The 19,319-nt window shown below is 42.7% G+C and overlaps 1 protein-coding gene across 4 annotated transcripts in view; it reads right to left on the bottom strand.

Annotated features, from left to right (window-relative positions):
- Positions 1-1,334: 1,334 nt before the first annotated feature.
- The window catches only part of LOC144604848 (inosine-5'-monophosphate dehydrogenase 1), a 57,027-nt gene continuing 39,042 nt past the window's right edge, over positions 1,335-19,319 (bottom strand). For 2 of the 4 annotated variants that reach the window (XM_078419600.1, XM_078419601.1), the window contains 6 exons: positions 15,991-16,086; positions 13,435-13,578; positions 9,738-9,882; positions 9,118-9,261; positions 8,435-8,518; positions 1,335-4,787 (listed from right to left, as the gene is read on the bottom strand). In XM_078419600.1, the coding sequence (XP_078275726.1) occupies positions 4,766-4,787; positions 8,435-8,518; positions 9,118-9,261; positions 9,738-9,882; positions 13,435-13,578; positions 15,991-16,086 (635 nt within the window). In that variant the 3' untranslated portion in view covers positions 1,335-4,765. Of the gene's footprint in view, positions 4,788-6,927; positions 6,945-8,434; positions 8,519-9,117; positions 9,262-9,737; positions 9,883-13,434; positions 13,579-15,990; positions 16,087-19,319 lie in introns of all 4 variants that reach the window. The other 2 variants (XM_078419599.1, XM_078419602.1) reach the window with 2 other exon arrangements.

Here is a 19,319-nt window from a genome sequence, read left to right as displayed (position 1 = left end):
GCCGAGGGTAAAATGTGTGCCAGCATGAAAGTTATTAAGGGTGGTATCTTCAGAAGTGATGGTCAAAGTGTCTTTTTCAATAAATACATCACAAGCGAAGCTGTCATCAATTTTTAAATGTTATCTCCACAGAAAAACAATTCGGCATACACTTCAAAGGACAGGGCCCCCATATCAAACTTTTATCAGTGTTCCGTCAAAAACAGGCAGCACAGTGGTACAGCTGGTAGAGCTGCTGCCTTGCAACGCCAGACCAGTGTTCCATCCTGACCTCTGGTGCTGTCTGTGTGGAGTTTGCACTTTCTTCCTGTGACCGCATGGGTTTCCCCCAGGTGCTCTCACATCCCAAAGATGTGCGGGCTTGTAGGTTAATTGGCCTCTGTAACTTGCCCTCAGTGTGTAAGGAGTGGGTGAGATATTGGGATTACATAGAATTAATGTGAATGGGTGATCGATGGTCAACTTGGACTCAGTGGGCTGAATGCTTGTTTCCATGTTGTATCTCCAAACTGCTCTGCAAATCATCGCATAACACCTGCTCTGAAAAGGGTCTTGAAGTTTTGCCAGTGCCCTTAGCAGGACAAGGTATCAACTTGGCCACATATATAGCTTGTGTCTATCTTCGGTTTATGAACCTGAAAATCTTTTAAAGTATTAAGTTATGGTGTCTCCTTGACATTCTCAGAATGGGAGGCCTCTTCTATGCTTCACTCTGCTAATACATTTAGTCTTGTATGTTGCTGACTCTACTTGCCCCCCTACTCTGAGCAACAGTACAACCTTGTAGACACAAGGAAATGCAGATGCTGGTAAAAAAAAAAAAAGGGTCCTGATCCAAAACATTGCATTTCCATGTTCTTTCGAGATGCTGCCTGAACCAGTTCTTACAGCACTTCATGTCTTTTTTATTAAAAAAAACAGTATTCCTTTTGTGCACGACTGCGTTTCTTGGTTCTGTCCTCTCTCTCTCTGGATCTCAATGATATTGTTCATGTTCAGGAACATCTTCCATTTACAGAACAAATGGCTGAGACCTCTCAAGGACACAAATCTATCCACCTCTGCTGCCTGCATTCATTACCAATTATCTAGTGAATTCCCTGTGCTATTGCCTCACACTTGATTAACACCCTGAAACTCTCTCAAGTAGCAATTAATCATGTATTGTCTTTCCGTTGACTGGTTAGCACGCAACAAAAGCTTTTCACTGTACCTTTATACGCATGAGAATAAACTAAACTCAAACTTCAAATTTCAATGACAAAATAAGCTTTTGTGTTGCTCTTCAAAGAGGCAAGTAGCAAGGACAGAGCTACCAACAAAGTATCCTTTATTGAAGGTTGTCAACTACTGGCAGTGACTGATAACAATATATCAACATACATATCACATGCACAATATAGAAAGGTATACTCACATTCATATACACTACAAAATGTTGGAGGAAGATTTAAAGTAAGGGTTCATGATAATGGGGAAATATTTTCAGTGGCACGAAGCACACCTTCAAGTTACATATTTGGCAAAAAAAAAAACTATCAATTGTTACAACCTGGGATGTACTGACCTAAAGGGTAGTAGAAGGGTGCAGCAAATTCTTGATAGGGTAGACTTTGGTGGGCTATGGGAAAACATAGGGATTGACTCCAAATGGTTCCTTCTGAGAACTGTTGGGTGAAGGGCTTCATTCTGGATTAATCTATAATTTCCTCTACCTCCCTGTTCTATATAGATGCCAACTTGATTTAATAGGGCCAGCTATGCCCGTGGGTTACAAAATATGACTTCAAATCCCATAAGAAAATTGAACTCACACTTTGGATTGACCTTCCCCATGCAAGTTCTTTCCCATTAACCCAAGGATTAAGTGTGTCACTCCACACTCTAGATTAGTAGTACAGACTCTACTACTAATATTCTTGATTATCCTATTACCTGAATGAAGATATCTGAATAAGGAGTCACTGGGGAAGAGGTGTTAACACACCTTAAGCATCTTTGTCAGGACAATTCATCATATTTCAGTAATAAAAGGGTGAAAAAAATGAGAATATGAATTTACAAAATGAATCTCAGACCCAGAACATCCTAGGTACAACTCTGTATTGAAAGTACATGTGCGCTTAGCAAGCAACCAGCTCATCTATTTGTTTAGTGATGTTACCTGAATGATAAATACTGGCCAGGATACCAGAAACCCTTCTTTCTTTCAAATGTTGCTCAACCCTACGTCTTGCTGGCACAACAGGTGGGTACTCTCATCTGAAACATCACCTGATGGGCACATTTTACCGCATCTCCAGACTCCAACGCCTGGCGATAATTATCCATCACTTATAAAAATATCCTTAATAAATAGCACATAAAGACTGACACCAGTGGCACCACTGGTGCTTATGTATAAAGACAGTGAGAGCTTGCCACTTTATTCTTTGGTTCTCCTGATTGCAAAATTTCCTACGATTACATAATTCATTTGGAGTTTCGTACTGACATTTTAACATTGGACTAAACTCCCCTTGTCCACTATTTCTTGGAATCAGAACCCATATTATTGCCTTAAAACTCCAATGGCAACAATTTCAAACATTTAAAAAAAAACAAATTTCTATTGCAATCCCTCGCAATCCCTCACTTTCTTCGCATTCTTTTTCAATCCTGCAGCCTTCCGACCCATGCACCTCACACGTTTGGCCTGCAGTGCATCTTTGAATGTAACATCTGCATTAGCAGCCTGCCTTTTTGGTTGTTTGGGCCCCCAGCTCCAAAATTTGCACACTAAACCTTCACCTCTTAAGATTCATCTTTTGGTCAGTCACAACATTCCCTTAAAATTGTTTAATGTCAAATTTTGTCTGGTTGCACTCCTTTTAGAGTACCTTGGTTTATTTTGCTGGCTTTTAAAAGGCTTTACCCAAAAGGGAGTAGAGCTTCCTATCTCAAGGGCTATAGGGAAAACTATACCAGCTGTCCCATGTTAAGGTGGTGACGGGATTAATGTACTAAGAATTTAGACGAATTGAGCTCCAAACAATGGCCTTTCCTCCAGCTACAAGCTGTAGGCGACAGGTTAGAGTGTGTGGAAGAAAACACCACATTTTGCTTCCACTTACACCTGTTATAGGTTAAGCACCTTCTACATTTGCCCATAGTTTCCCTATTGCAATATACTTATCCTACATAAGCTGCCTGTGACTCCTCCAAACAAGACTGTTGATTTAAATGGAATTCGGCTGCAAAAGGTGCTGGATCCAACAGAATCTGGAAACATAAGTACTTTAACATTTCTCTACAGTAACTGCTTATACTTCTTAAATTTCCAGAGCTCTGTTTCTATTTCTCGTGCAGAATTAGAAATGCAATGCTGTGAACTAAAATTTCCAGAATAAGGGCTCAGCAACCAAAGGGATTTTCAGCATTAAGATTTGGCTGGATTTACTGAAAGGCTAATGACAAATAAAAATTTCTCAAAACCAAAAGCATTTATTCCATTTTGCTCCACCTCAGATTTTGTTTTATACAGGCATTGATTTGCAAAATAATTTTCATGAAGCTTTGTCCAACAGTAAGCATCAGGAATGGAGTTCTTCCTCCTAGCCACGGCCTAGATTGCCATACCCGGACTTGTGGATAATACACTGATGTATCCTGACTTTTGGCATGAGCATTTGTAACTGAGTGGAAGATTGTTAGTCGGTGGACAAAGGATGGGGAAGAGAGAAGTTGAATGAACAACGCGTCAATTTATCTGATGGATTTTCCTACAGTTCAAGTAAACAAAACGGGGACATGCCCCATGAGGTCGTCCGGGATCATCATAGGAAATAGCCACACAAGTGTAGCCGAGCCAAACGATGGCATGCTATGTGAGGAGTAGAGCCCGTTCACAACTCCCCTTTTCCGCACTGTGTGATGTGACTTCAAATACTTAATGGAATTCTATGTTGGAAGCTCACCAAGCCTTCAGAAAGCAGATATAATCAACAGTTTCCAACTCCCATCCAAGGCCCACAATCCCCTCCTATCCCACCAACCATGTCATGTTTTGCTGTGCAGCAGGGAGGTGCTTAAACATAAATCATTTCTAGCAATTGCAGTAATGCATGAACCATTGAGTATTAAATGACAAAGAGAATGTAAAACACAAAACTGCCGATGCTGGAATTTGAAACAAAATCAGATGTTCTGGCAGAACTCTGCCATCATGTGCTGCTTGACTGGCTAAGTTCTTGCTGCATTGGTGTTTTTGACAAGGATAAAATGTTAACCACTCTCTCTGTATCCACCTCTTGACAACACTGGTCATTTCGACGGAACACAAATTTTGTTTATCCCCATCAAAATTATTATTTTTAAATTAAAGCAGAAATGAACAATTCTGGTGACAAAAACAAAATTATAGTCCGATTGTTGAGTGAAACGATAGAAGTGAAATCTTGCTGCAAAAGCTAGGTGCCAGAATTGTATCTAGACCATGGATAAATAACAAGCACATAGGAGCCCATCACGCCAGTAACTTAATCTTGTTGGTGAGGCAGCTGTTGTGTTGCTCTTTTCCTCTCTGACTATATTCTTCACAGTTTAAGTTACAAAAGTCCAAACACAAAAGTGAAAAAAATTGTGCGTCACAAGCCAGGAGGTGCAAAACAGGACAGCTAGTTCAGTTCAACAGGCAGAGGAAGATGGTCAAGGGTGCCTTTGCTGTTTGACGGCCAGCGGGGAGGGAACGTTGGGAGCCGTGGTCTGGTGAGCAACACTCCCTTCTTCAGTAAAGCCGCTTCTCGTAACTGAAAGAGAAAAAGCAATGTATCATATCATCGTATCATATCATCATATCATATATATACAGCCGGAAACAGGCCTTTTCGGCCCACCAAGTCGTGCCGCCCAGCGATCCCCGTACATTAACACTATCCTACACCCACTAGGGACAATTTTTACATTTATCCAGCCAATTAACCTACATACCTGTACGTCTTTGGAGTGTGGGAGGAAACCGAAGATCTCGGAGAAAACCCACGCAGGTCACGGGGAGAACGTACAAACTCCTTACAGTGCAGCACCCGTAGTCAGGATCGAACTGAGTCTCCGGCGCTGCATTCGCTGTAAAGCAGCAACTCTACCGCTGCGCTACCGTGCCGCCCTATGTAATTGCTAAATGTAATCATGGGATCCCTGGAAAATCAGCACACCACAATTCCAGTCAGGAGGAAAGGCCACTTATCCTCTAATCTTTCTTCTATTGACCATTCGATAGTTTTCAGTTATTCACCCGTCAACTGCAACACTTTGTCAACCAACTAGTTGTTCATTGCACTGCCATCTGCAGGACTTCATTGTATCTGCCTTCACCACAGTGACTGCAATTGATAGTGATCCGATAGCTTTGAAACAGTGAGATGATCCAAGGATGTCAAAAAGCATAATTTACACAAGTTCTTTCATCCTTTCTCTTTTGTTCCAGCAGTCAGCATAAGTATGATACTGGGCACCTTTAAACAGACATAGTAAAAATGGCAAATTCTAACACACTTAAATGTATACCAATGTATAAGACTGACTTTGTGGTACGTGTCACTGTTTGTTTTGGTCAAAGGGTATCCTACTGCAAGCTTTAGTTGCACTGGAAGTAACTCATGGACATTGCACAGTTTTGCTAAATGTCTAGAAATGGAGAACAAGGATGAGTTCAGAATAGACTGTGACCATAGACCTAAACAGGTTTGTAGTGTGTTCAGTGCAAGGGATGGAGGGACCTGGGGGAAGTAGGATTATGGCTGAGGTTTAGGGCCCAAGATCACGGTCAGGAATCTTGGCTGAACATTGGGTTAATGGCAGTTGGGGGAAGGACACCAGTGGTTGGAGCTCAAGTGCTCCACTGGGTGTCTCAGAGAATTAAAGGGTTGGGACAGAATGAAAGTAGAATTGGGGCTTGTGCTGCGAGTAAAATAGGAGGACCTTGGTCAAGGATTGGTGGGGGAGGGCAAGTTCAGGAATTGGTAGGCATTGAATGAAATGTGAGATGGGGTGAAAGTGATCAAGGTCACCATCAATAGTTTTGATGGATTAGAGAGCAATCAGGTCAGCAATGAAAGAGGATTGATAGGAGATAGGTGAAGGAGGAAGACTGGATCAGCATCAGAGAGTTGCAGAGGACCAGAAAGAGACTTACCTGTTCTTATTCCAGCTTTGCAATGGGCAGACCTAATTGCCCTGAGAATAACCAGGGCCAGAGCAGTCACTGCTCTGGCAACATTTTATGTTCCCCCAACTGCTGCAAAGGAAGTAAGATTATCCCACGTGTTCAAGAAATAGAAGTCACTTCAGAGACACGAGAATAATCTACTCTTCAGGGTTATACAAAGGCACCATGTTTGCCAGAACACCACCTTGAAAAGGTGCCACTGAATTTTTCCAGTGGTCACATAGGTACAATTTGAAAATTTCATAAAACACAATGCTGAATTCTCAATGGGTACTCACTGATATTCCAGATCTTAAAACCTCTCAGTATATGAAAAAACACAGTGGAGGACAGTTTAAAAAAGAGACAAAATGCTGAAGTAACCCAGTTAGTCAGGCAGCATCACTGGAGAACATGAATAGATAACATTTCCAGTCAAGACTCTTCTTCAGGCTCACATTTCTTCAAACATTTAAAGTTAAACTCCATTGTCTTGTAGGTACTGAGACCATTTGATAAACTCCCCATTGACGAAGCAACCCAGACCAAGGGCCGAGGCCAGAGTGTGGCAAGTCCAGAGGCATAACCCCATATTCCATGCGGCCAAACTTCAAGCTGGGGACTTGTTGCGTCACCAAACATTCAAATACAGGGTAGAAAAAATCTTCAATAACGTTCTGTGGCAGACACTATTTAGGATGCAGGTAATCTATTAATCAGTTTGGTTATGATGGTTTACTTACATGGCAAAAATGTGTATCTGATATGTGATTGCATGAGCAAAAGAGAGAAAGAAATATAAAAATGCGTGGATAATATTGCCTTTATGGCAAAATACAGCTCTAGCTTAACATGTAACTGCCAGATACAGTATATCAGGTGAGAACAGCACATGCCCCATAGCTCCTTTCATATTATAATCAAGGCCACTGGTTTGTAAGGTTTCAAAGAGAGGAGACTGCAGCACCTGACGCACTCATACCAAAAATAAATTTATCAATTCACGAAGCTGGAGAATGTAAAACTATTGACACCCCACAGAGCAGTGACCCTGACTTACTATGCGTATGAGCAGAAGATGGTTGCCAGGCAATGTACATGCACTTTAGGTGATCCCAGAGATAGCATCATTTGCTGTTAAGGGAAAGGGTGGTTGGTGTGCGGGTGATCCTGAATAATTTCCATTCCTTCCTTGCAGTGTACCTTCCTCGACTCAAAAAGACACTACACCTGTCAAGACTGGTGTCTCCACCATACACCAGGACTGTCCACCTATTCACATAAACCATCCACCTTCCCAAAATTAAATACACCAAGGGATCTTCACGTTGAATGAACCAGCTCCAATAAGCAAAGTGCTTCCTTTATAAATACTGACTCAGATAAATAAAGTACCCAGAAGATTATTCAGTAGTAGCCACTGAATCGGGTCAGAACAATTGTTTGTATGATCATATTTTGCTCATTGCTCTGCTTGACGTATTCTGATAGGAACCAGATGAAGGTTCATTTTAGAGGGATACACATTATTTAAGCCTATGCATCGGAGCAGAAAAGATGTTATGCTGAGACTCATTCTGCTCTGGTAAATGGATCTAACCAACTCCAAAGATCTAAACTATTCCATGACACTATCTGAAGGGAACCAGGAGCATTCCTTCAAAGTTCTGATCAATATGTTTTTCAGTCAGCATTACAACATTATATTTTGCCAATGACATTGGTATACACTGGGTTCCCAAGTGCTCAAATTGACGGCCACATTTCTGGTTATTACATTGAAAAACATTTCAAAACATGGAAGGTGGGCTGAATGTGGGCATGCACACAGCGAGAGGACAGTTGTGCCGGGGAGTAAAGGGCGAGGTTGGCATGCCTGGGTGGGCAGCTGGCACCTACTAGTAGAGAAAAGGTATGCAGGGGTACTAAGAAGGGAAAATGAGAAACAAGTGAAATGACGTCACACTGAGGGAGGAGAACTGCTGAAGTTTACTTCTTCTCTATCAACGACAAGGTGAACAAGGTCAAACTGGTGCCTGACAATGGGTTAAATGTTTGTACTGCCCCTCAAGTTAGTCAGAGGACACATTCCTCCCCTATCTCAATTGGTGCTGGAACGAAGGGATCAACTCTGTAAATCTGCCATTCTGGCTAAGGTTACATGATCATGAGGGTGGGCTGCAACTAATCCACCACTAAAAGCAGAAATGAATGCAGATAGAAAGAATGGAGACATGTTGGAAGACTTACGAATGCAGACCATGTACACCTCCTTCTACCTGAGCGGAGATGGTTCTCTTCTCAAATTTCAACTCCCCTGAGTACATCATTGACCTGAAAAACAGGCAACAGGGTGAAGAGATTATGAAGCGTTGGTGGTGTTATGAGATCAGAAGAGCAAAGAGGTATTGAAGGTGTATTGCCCAACTTTTCAGAACAGAATCATCCAAAGCAGGAGGTATCACAAAATGCTTGAGTAACTCAGCAGGTCAGGCAGCACCTGGGAGAGGGAATGGGTGACGTTTCGGGTCGAGACCCTTCTTCAGACTGAAGCAGGAGTGTTGTGACAACAAGTCTTCCTTTTCTTCCGCACTGTCCCAGTCGACTGCCCCACTATATTAAACGTAATCACCATCAAATGGGAAGATGTCTGTTTGGAAGACCGACGCCCATCAAGCCAGCCCACACTCACGTAGGTTTGTTACATCATGAATAAACCTTCCCATCATCTTCTGCAGCCAAGCAAGCTTCCAAAAGATTCAAATTATTAGAGAAAATCTAGGAAAATTGGGGGTTTTACCTGGGGCCTTAAAATTAGTACTTCTCATTAGTTTTTTTTCCTAATTTGAATCAATTGTTTCTTTCTATTTTAACAGTGAAACAATGATGAATATGCTAAAGATATGGAGAAAACACAGGTAAGGCGAACTCACCGAAGGATGGAGAGGCTCTTGGCTCCAATATCCTGGCATCCATGTTGTATTCCTGCAATCAAGTAAGGTGCAAACTTGTGGATTGATCCTTTGTCCTGAATTGATCCCGAAACTCCTTGGGCCACCTTCACCTTATCACCTTCACTGAACACAAGAAGACAGAATTAGTATTAAGGACAAGTATGGGATTGAAAGGAGGCAAAATTTCTCCAGCCTTCTATGACCAGCCTCTGCTGAATAAGGGCTCTGCAAGGATGTAACACTATTTTCCGCAGTAACTCAGGGGTTAAAAAAATGAACGTAACATCAAATTTAACTTAATGTTTCTTTAACGATCACAAGGCAGGTCATTCACTCTAAGGGTGAGTGGATCTGGCAGATATGGCTTGATCTAACTTACCTAGGTCATATCTGTCAGGCGTGAGGGTTTTGGAGTCAAAGATCACTGTGTGTTTTTTTAATTGAATCATACTTAACAATGAAGTTAAAATAAATCCGTACAGATACAGACTGCAGCTACTTTCAGACAGGATGGGACTTGGGAATCAACCTGACCTCAGCAAACAAAGATATCACCCTGCCACAGCCTCCTGCTCCATGACAGTTGGTCCCAAACTTACCTGAAGTATCGTTTCTGACTGTTTGTGCTTTTCTCCATTGCGTCCAGTGACCCCATGCCACGATATTTCTTCAACCTCACTCCATCGGAGAAAAAATACTCGCCTGGGGCCTCCGTGGTAGCTGCCAGCAATGAACCCATCATCACTGAGAGGGGAGGGTGAGAGAGAAGGGTTGGAAAAAGTGAAAGAGAGGAGGTGGAAACAAAGAAAAGTAAAGAAAGAGCTGACATGAACTTATTGAGGCATTGAGCTTTCCCTGGTAAGTTAATTTCTATCTATATCCCACCTTAACTGTGATGCATGTGAAAAGCAATGGTACAGGACAAGTTAAATACTGAGGAACGGGAAGAGGAAAGGCCATTTTCAACCTCGAATCAAATGTACTTAAGACTTAACTCCACATTGCTCTCAGTTCGGCACACCTCTTTTACAGTGCCCTCCATAATGTTTGGGACAAAGACCCATCATTTATTTATTTGTCTCTGTTACTCCACAATTTGAGATTTGTAATAGAAAAAAATCACATGTGGTTAAAGTGCACAATGTCAGATTTTATTAAAGGGTATTTTCATACATTTTGGTTTCACCATGTAGAAATTACAGCTATATTTATATAGTCCCCCCATTTCAGGGCACCATAATGTTTGGGACACATGACTTCACAGGTGATTGTAATTGCTCAGGTGTGTTTAAAAGCCTCCTTAATCCAGGTATGAGAGCTCTCAGCACCCAGAATTTCCATCACCTTTGGAAACTTTTATCACTGTTTATCAACATGAGGATCAAAGTTGTGCCAATGAAAGTCAAAGAAGCCACTATGAGATTGAGAAATAAGAATAAAACTGTTAGAGACATCAGCCAAACCCCAGGCTTACCAAAATCAACTGTTTGGAACATCATTAAGAAGAAAGAGAGCACTAGTGAGCTTACTAATCGCAAAGGGACTGGCAGGCCAAGGAAGACTTCCACAGCTGATGACAGAAGAATTCTCTCTATAATAAACAAAAATCCCTAATCACCTTTCTGACAAATCAGAAACACTCTTCAGGAGTCAAATGCAGATTTGTCAATGAACACTCATGAAGTGTCTGCAGAAGACTTCATGAACAGAAATAGAGGCTACACTGCAAGATGCAAACCACTGGTTAGCTGCAAAAATATATGGTGGCCAGGTTACAGTTTGCCAAGAAGTACTTAAAAGAGCAACCACAATTCTGGAAAAAGGTCTTGTGGACAGATGAGACGAAGATTAACTTATATCAGAGTGATGGCAAGAGCAAAGTATGGAGGAGAGAAGGAACTGCCCAAGATCCAAAGCATACCACCTCATCTGTGAAACACATTGGTGGGGGTGTTAAGGCCTGGGCATGTCTGGCTGCTGAAGGTACTGGCTCACTTATCTTCATTGATGCACAACTGCTGATGGTAGTAGCCTAATGAATTCTGAAGTGTATAGACACATCCTATCTGCTCAAGTTCAATTGCTTCAAAGCTCATTAGCCAGCGGTTCATTCTCTAGCAAGACAATGATCCCAAACATACTGCTAAAGCAACAAAGGAGTTTTTCAAAACTAACAAATGGTCAATTCCTGTAATTTCTACATGGTGAAACCAAAATGTATAAAAATGGCCTTTATTAAAATCTGACAATGTGCACTTTAACCATATGTGATTTTTTCTATTACAAATCTCAAATTGTGGAGTACAGAGGCAAATAAATAAACGATGAGTCTTTGTCCCAAGCATTATGGAGGGCACTTGACATCTTTGGGTAAAATTATCAAACACAAATTTGAAATTATGAAATGAAATTTGACCGGTCAACTGCAAATCAGGATTTCAAAATCAAATACTCAAGTATCCCAGAGCAGAAATGAGTTAGCAAGTAAATCATTTACACGATCTGCCAAATCCAGAAGATAGATCTTGTATGTTATAAATGATGTAAAGTTGTTTCAATACTGCAGGGTCACCTGGTGTACAAACCACTGACTTTTCACCTCTAGTTTTCTTAGACCTATCCCTGAAGCTCCTTCCGCCCTCTCCAACAGATGGCCAAAATGAATGACACCATCCGTTTGTGCGCTCTTGGTACTTCTCTCTCTACTGTCAGGCCGAGTGTGCCCCAATGCTTCCCCACTGCTGTGGTACTGAATGCATCATAACTAGTTTCTTTCAAAGCTCATCTTGTCCTAGAGGTGACCCCTCTTCTCTCGATCCCATTTCCTAAGCAGTCTTTCTAGCCCAAACTTAACTGGTACGATTAACAATTTCCTTTATTCAAATATCATGCCTGCTTTTAATACACCATCATCTGCCCCTGAAAACTCAGCCCATCGCCCTTATTATTCCACTTCCAAACATCTTTTCCTCTTGGAAGACCTTGAATGTATTCTCACAAATATCTGGGGAATGGTGTTTAAATTTAGAAAATTGAATCACAGGCTAGCCAAACAATTATTTGACAATATCTTTAAGGTATAATCTAGTATAACTATGTGCCAGAAGTATCCATCACACTCCCTGTCTCTGCAGCAGAACATATCCACCAGAGGAGATGGCAGATAAAGACGAAGGAGTGACTAGCTCTAGACCCCATGCGGTCTCATGGCATCAAGTCAAACCGGGAAAGGGAAACCTTCCTGATTATCACTTATCTCTCCGATGATGAGACAGTGTTCCTCCATGTTGAACAATACTTGAAAGGACAGAACATGGCAATGGCACGGTTTGGTACTTTGGGTGGGGACTTCAATGTTCATCACCTAGCATGGCCTATTTACACCATTACCTACTGAGTAGGCCAAATGCTGATGACATATCATCGAGATTGGGTCTGTGGCAAGTGGAGAGTGAACCAACACAAGGAATGTCAACTTAATCCAGTCCTCATCCATCCACCTCGGGCAGATGTTTAGTTTGGATATAAGTATGGATGCATCCATACTTGATAAAGTGACCACTGCATAGTCATTGTGGTCACATCTTGACATTGAGAAAACCCTCCATTGTATTGAATGGCACACCATTGACCAAACACATATCTGGCTGCTCAAAACTGGGCATCCACGATGAGCATTGCCATCCAGGGCAAAGCACTTTGATTGATGCTCTTGTAAATTTCTCCAAAATATAATTCCCACCGTCATTGGTATACACTGTATACCATCTACAAAATGCATAGCAATTGCTCACACAACTCACACAACACCTATATCACCTACACAAGGGCTTCATGGATGTTGAAAATCAGCAGCTGCATGCTACCCCCAAGATGCACATCGTCTCCACTTGGAAGTCCATCACCTTACTACCACTGTTGGATGCAAACCTTGAAACTACCTCCCAATAATCTGACACCCCTTCAGAGGAACTACAGCACCACTTGTTCAAGGGCATTTAGGGATAGACAATAAATAGCAACCTTGCAAGCAACCTCCTTGGTGAAAACAAGTACAAAGTACTTGTTTAGTACACAAAGTGCTGGAATTTCTTACTCGGTTCGTACCTCCCCTACACCTCGACTCAGCTAAAAAGCCCTCCTTTATCCTTGAGCAGTACTACCTTCTCCCTGGTTACCCTCGTTTTTAATATAGGCATAAAAAGCCTTGTGAAATTTAAACATTGCAAAATGTCCAAATTTGTTTTAACTGCATGCCTTGACAAAGCATGGGCAAGTTGAATAATGAGTAGATACCTGTTGAGGCTCCTAAGGCCAGAGCCTTCACCACATGCCCGACCGTCTGGATTCCACCATCTGCGATGACCGGGACACCAAACCGACGAGCATATTCAGCCACTTTGTACACTGCAGTACCCTGAGGTCTCCCACATGCCATAACTGCAATGGAAACAAATCATGCTTATTTCATCAGACTCTAGCCCTATTGGATCACACACGACCTGAGCTGAATCATGGCTGGCCTCCTAGATCAATTGCAACTCAAGTAATGCCTATTGCACTAGGACAAGCAGAGAGAGAAAGTTCTTGCCTCTCCTGTCTGACCCCACCTAAAAGAATCACCATTTCATCAGCAGGATAATGGAAGAGAGATAACCAAGCTGAACTGCCACCCAACTCTCTGGCCCTGGGATTGGTAATACTTTACATAAATGCAAGATGATGTTAAACAATCACAAGCTTGACACTATCTAGAGCAAGGATCTCCAAACTATGGCCCGCGGCAAGCTCTACGGCGGCGGGGACTGGAGGCAGAAGCTCAACCCAGAGCTGGGACAAGGCGAGAGATCGCAGCGCCCCCTCGCAAACAACAAACCCAAGGAAACTTCCCTCCTCGCCACCGCCGCTCAACCAGGGGAGAGAGAGAGAGAGAGATGGGGGGAGGGGAAGAGTCGGGGTAGAGGGAGCAGCGGGTGAGACCGGGAGCGCGGGGAGGGTGTCAGAGGGTCCGGTGAAGGAGCGCCGCCACTTGCGGGGGCTGCTCCTTCCCTCTCTCCTCTCTCTCTCTCTCTCCCAGCGCCAGCGAGATCTGTGCCGCCCCCGTCTCCCTCGAACGCAGTGAAGTAAGAACAAACACAAGTGAAACTTCCCTCCTCGCCGCCGCCGCTCACCCCGGGGATGCGGGGGTTCTGAACAACAACTACACTTGTGGTTGTTCTTATTTTGTTGCGTTAGAGGGAGACGGGGCCGAGGAAGTGAGTGAAGGAGCGGCGCAGTTCTCGCTGGCTCTGGGAGAGAGGAAGAGAGGGAAAGAGAGAGAGGGGAGAGAGAGAGAGGGGAGAGAGGGGGGGGGAGAGAGAGAGGGAGGGACCAGCACCTGCAAGTGGCGGCGCTCCCGGACCCTCTAACTGTTAACTGTCAAACAAAACACCATTGGAGAAGAAAAGCTGAGAATTCTCAATCATAAGCATCGATCTGTAATGCTGAGAACCACCAGCGGGCAGCAGCACATCCCTCAACATAACTGCAGTCCTGCCCTAGAACAGCATTGCACCCACTTCCTCAATTTGTTAATTGTAGCCAAAGGAATGGGGCTTCTACAGGAAATGTTATTTACATCCCCAACAGACTCTCCTCACACCAAATCGTACCAGTTATTGTTCTCATTCTGTGCTAGCATTTATTGCAAGCCCCAAATCAGCCTTCAAAATGGTGGTTTTGCATCTTCTTGGACCATTGCACTATGCAATTACAGCGTAGCTAAAATATAGGGAGTTCTGAAGTTGGGATGGCCAGGTTAGGGTGGTGCACACTTCAATGAATTACTGCACAATAAGAGCGTAGAGAGAACTGAGAGTTGCTGCAGGGGAAGGGACCTATGCTCCAGAACCAGTTACACCTTCAGCTCATTATCACACTGGCATCTGCCCAATAATGTAGAAAATTACCATGTACATGAAACCACTGCTCTCGAAAAACAGGCAAATCCAATCCAAGTATTTGCCAGCCAAATTGAATTCAAAGTGATGGAAAGCATTATTAACATATTCAATTATGACTATACTACTATAGTACTGTATCGTATATACACCATTAATAAACACGATAGTACTATATACAACATAGTATGATAACAACATAAAGACAATTGGACAGGTACATGGATAGGAAAGGTTTAGAGGGATATGGGCAGATGCAGCCAGTTTGGACTAGTGTAAATCGGACATCTTGTTTGGCATGGCTGTGGTTGGTGGTGATCAATAATTCCACCTACAAGACATCACTGCAGGAGCTCCTTGAGACATGACTAGGCCCAAACAATATTTTCATCAAAGATGTCCTTCCATAATAAGATCTATGGGGACGTTCTCTGCTGATTGTGCAATGACCAATTCGATTTGAAATCCTTAACAAATGCCTTGTGTGTAGTAAGACCTAGGCAATATTTCAGCAATTCCCTAAGGAGTCATTTGAATATTCCTAAACAGATTGACAGATTTTTTATGAATTTAAGAATATCAAAGAACATGGAGTAAATAATGGAGTGAATAATGGGAGTTTTTTGGCAGAATAGCCACATGATGGTGGAGCAGGCTGAATTTCCACCTCCTCCCCATTAATCAACTAACACCAGTTTTTTCTTCCACATTAGGAATATTAAATTATGCCTGGCTGTTTGCTGTGGTAGAAACCAGTGGGAACGGAACCTTCAAGCACAGAACAACCCTTGTATCCGGTACGTGCACATTAATTTATTTAATCCTGGATTGTGTTTGGATTCCTATTTAAGATGAAGGCGGATTTGTTCTGATACCCCACCAATGTACCTGTACATAACTTCACCAAACGCACCTTCCTGAGTGATGCAGATTGAACCGCACCCCATGCCAACCCGTAGAGCGTCCACACCTGCGTCAATCAAGTTTTTGGCTTGTGCTGCAGTTACCACTGTAAAGACAGAAAGAAGCAATGCGGTCAACAGTAAAGGAAGCATCGGTTCTCCCAAAGGCCTGCGATCCTCATCAGTAACCCTCAACAGTGGCATCATAATAGAGAGGGGAGATCAGGGAAAAGGAGAGTAAAAATCTGGGGGGGAGTGAAACTAAAAGAGAAAGCGTATAACATAGCAGATTAGTGGGAAGCCAGATGATTGGGAAGCTTTTAAAGAACAACAGAAGGCAACTAAAAAGACAATAAGGGGAGAAAAGATGAAATACGAAGCTAAGCTGGCCAATAATATAAAAGAGGATAGCAAGAGTTTCTTCAGTTATATAAAGAGCAAAAAAGAGGCAAGAGTGGATGTTGGACCACTGGAGAATGATGTAGGAAAAGTGATAATGGGGAATAAAGAAATGGCAGAGGAGTTAAATAGCTTTTTTGCATCAGTCTTCACAGCTGAAGACACCAGCAATGTATCTGAAATTCAAGAGTCAGGGGGTGGAAGTTAGTGGAGTGGCTATTACCAGGGAGAAGGTGCTTGGGAAGCTGAAACGGCTGAAGGTGGATAAGTCACTTGGGCCAGATGGTCTGCACCCTAGGGTTCTGAATGAGGTAGCTTTAGAGATTGTGGAGGCCTTGATAGTGATATTTCAGGAATCACTCGTCAGGAGTTATCCCAGATATTTGGAAAATTGCCAATATCACCCCGCTGCACAAAAAGTGAGCAAGGCAGAATAGTGGGAACTATAGGCCAGTTAGTCTGACTTCAGTGGTTGGTAAGATTTTAGAGTCATAGAAACATAGAAAATTGGTGCAGGAGGAGGCCATTTGGCCCTTCGAGCCAGCACCACCATTCATTGTGATCATGGCTGATCATCCACAATCAGTAACATGTACCTGCCTTCTCCCCATATCCCTTGATTCCGCTAGCCCCTAGAGCTCTAACTTTCCTTTAAATTCATCCAGTGAATTGGCCTCTAGTGCCTTCTGTGGCAGAGAATTCCACATATTCACAACTCTCTGGGTGAAAAGGTTTTTTCTCATCTCAGTTTTAAATGGCCTCCCCTTTATTCTTAGACTGTGGCCCCTAGTTCTGGACTCACCCAATATTGGGAACATTTTCCCTGCATCTAGCTTGTCCAGTCCTTTTATAATTGTATATGTTTCTATAAGATCCCCTCTCATCCTTCTAAATTCCAGTGAGTACAAGCCCAATCTTTCCAATCTTTCCTCATATGACAGTCCTACCTTCCCAGGGATTAACCTCGTGAACCCACACTGCACTGCCTCAATAGCAAGGATGTCCTTCCACAAATTAGGAGACCAAAACTGCATACAATACTCCAGATGTGGTCTCACCAGGGCCCTGTATAGCTGCAGAAGGACTTCTTTACTCCTCTACTCAAATCCTCTCGTATGAAGGCCAACTTGCCTTCCATTATAAAGGATAACGTTACGGGGTACAGATGCTCCCCAACTTACGATATTTCGACATTGTGATGGTGCAAATGGCAGCGAACCGCAGCTTGCTTCCGGCCACGTGATTCGGTGTATTAAATGCATTTTGACTTACAATATTTTCGGTTTGCGATGGGTTTCTCAGAACATAACCCCATCGTACGTTGAGGAGCAACCTGAACTTAGAAGTTTACGATAAAATAAGCTGAAAACAGCATGGCTTTGTGAAGCGGAGGTCTTGCTTGACAAATTTGCTGGAATTCTTTGAAGAAGTAAATAGCAGGACAGACAAAGGATAGTCAGTAGATGCGATTTACTTCGATTTTCAGAAAGCCTTTGATAAGGTACCACACATTAGGCTGCTTAGGACGATGAGAGTCCACGGTATCAAAGGGCAGATATTAGCATGGATAATGGTTGGCTAGATGGCAGAAGACAAAGAGTGGCAATAAAGGGGGCTTTTTCTGGTTGGCTGCCAGTGACTCGTAGAGTTCCGCAACAGACGGTGCTGGGGCCGCTACTCTTCACGTTACAGTGCCCTCCATAGTGTTTGGGACAAAGACCCATCATTTATATATTTGCCTCTGTACTCAACAATTTGAGATTTGTAATGGAAGAAAATCACATGTGATTGAAGTGCACATTGTCAGATTTTATTAAAGGGTATTTTTATACATTTTGGTTTCACCATGTAGAAATTACAGCTGTGTTTATACATAGTCCCCCCCATTCCAGGGCACCATAATGTTTGGGACACAGGGCTTCACAGGTGTTTGTAATTGCTCAGGTGTGTTTAAATGCCTCCTTTTTGCAGGGAAAAGAGAGCTCTCAGCACCTAGTCTTTCCTCCAGTATTTCCATCACCGTTGGAAACTTTTATTGGTGTTTATCAACATGAGGACCAAAGTTGTGCTAATGAAGGTCAAAGAAGCCATTGTGAGACTGAGAAACAAGAATAAAACTGTTAGAGACATCAGCCAAACCTTAGGCTTACCAAAATCAACTGTTTGGAACATCTTTAAGAAGAGAGAACTGGTGAGCTTACTAATCGCAAAGGGACTGGCAGGCCAAGGAAGACCTCCACAGCTGATGACAGAAGAATTCTCTCTATAATAAAGAAAAATCCCCAAACACCTGTCCGACAGATCAGAAACATTCTTCAGGAGTCAGGTATGGATTTGTGAATGACCACTGTCCGCAGAAGACTTCATGAACAGAAATACAGAGGCTGCACTGCAAGATGCAAACCACTGGTTAACCGCAAAACTAGGTTACAGTTTGCCAAGAAGTACTTAAAAGAGCAAACACAGTTCTGGAAAAAAGGTCTTGTGGACAGATGAGACGCAGATTAACTTATATCAGAGTGATGGCAAGAGCAAAGTATGGAGGAGAGAAGGAACTGCTCAAGATCAAAGCATACCATCTCATCTGTGAAACACGGTGGTGGGGGTGTTATGGCCTGGGCATGTCTGGCTGCTGTAGGTACTGTCTCACTTATCTTCATTGATGACACAACTGCTGATGGTAGTAGCATATTGAATTCTGAAGTGTATAGACATATCCTATCTGCTCAAGTTCAAACAAATGCCTCAAAACTCATTGGCCGGTGGTTCATTTTACAGCAAGACAATGATCCCAAGCATACTGCGAAAGCAACAAAGGAGTATTTCAAAGCTACAAAATGGTCAATTTTTGAGTGGCCAAGTCAATCACCCAATCTGAACCCAAATGAGCATGCCTTTTATATGCTGAAGAGAAAACTGAAGGGGACTAGCCCCCAAAAAC

The sequence above is a fragment of the Rhinoraja longicauda genome, chromosome 23 (assembly GCF_053455715.1).
Source record: "Rhinoraja longicauda isolate Sanriku21f chromosome 23, sRhiLon1.1, whole genome shotgun sequence".
In the NCBI taxonomy this organism is placed as follows: domain Eukaryota; kingdom Metazoa; phylum Chordata; class Chondrichthyes; order Rajiformes; family Arhynchobatidae; genus Rhinoraja; species Rhinoraja longicauda.
The sequence above is the reverse complement of the archived record's forward strand: the minus strand, read 5'-3'. Positions and strand labels throughout refer to the sequence as shown.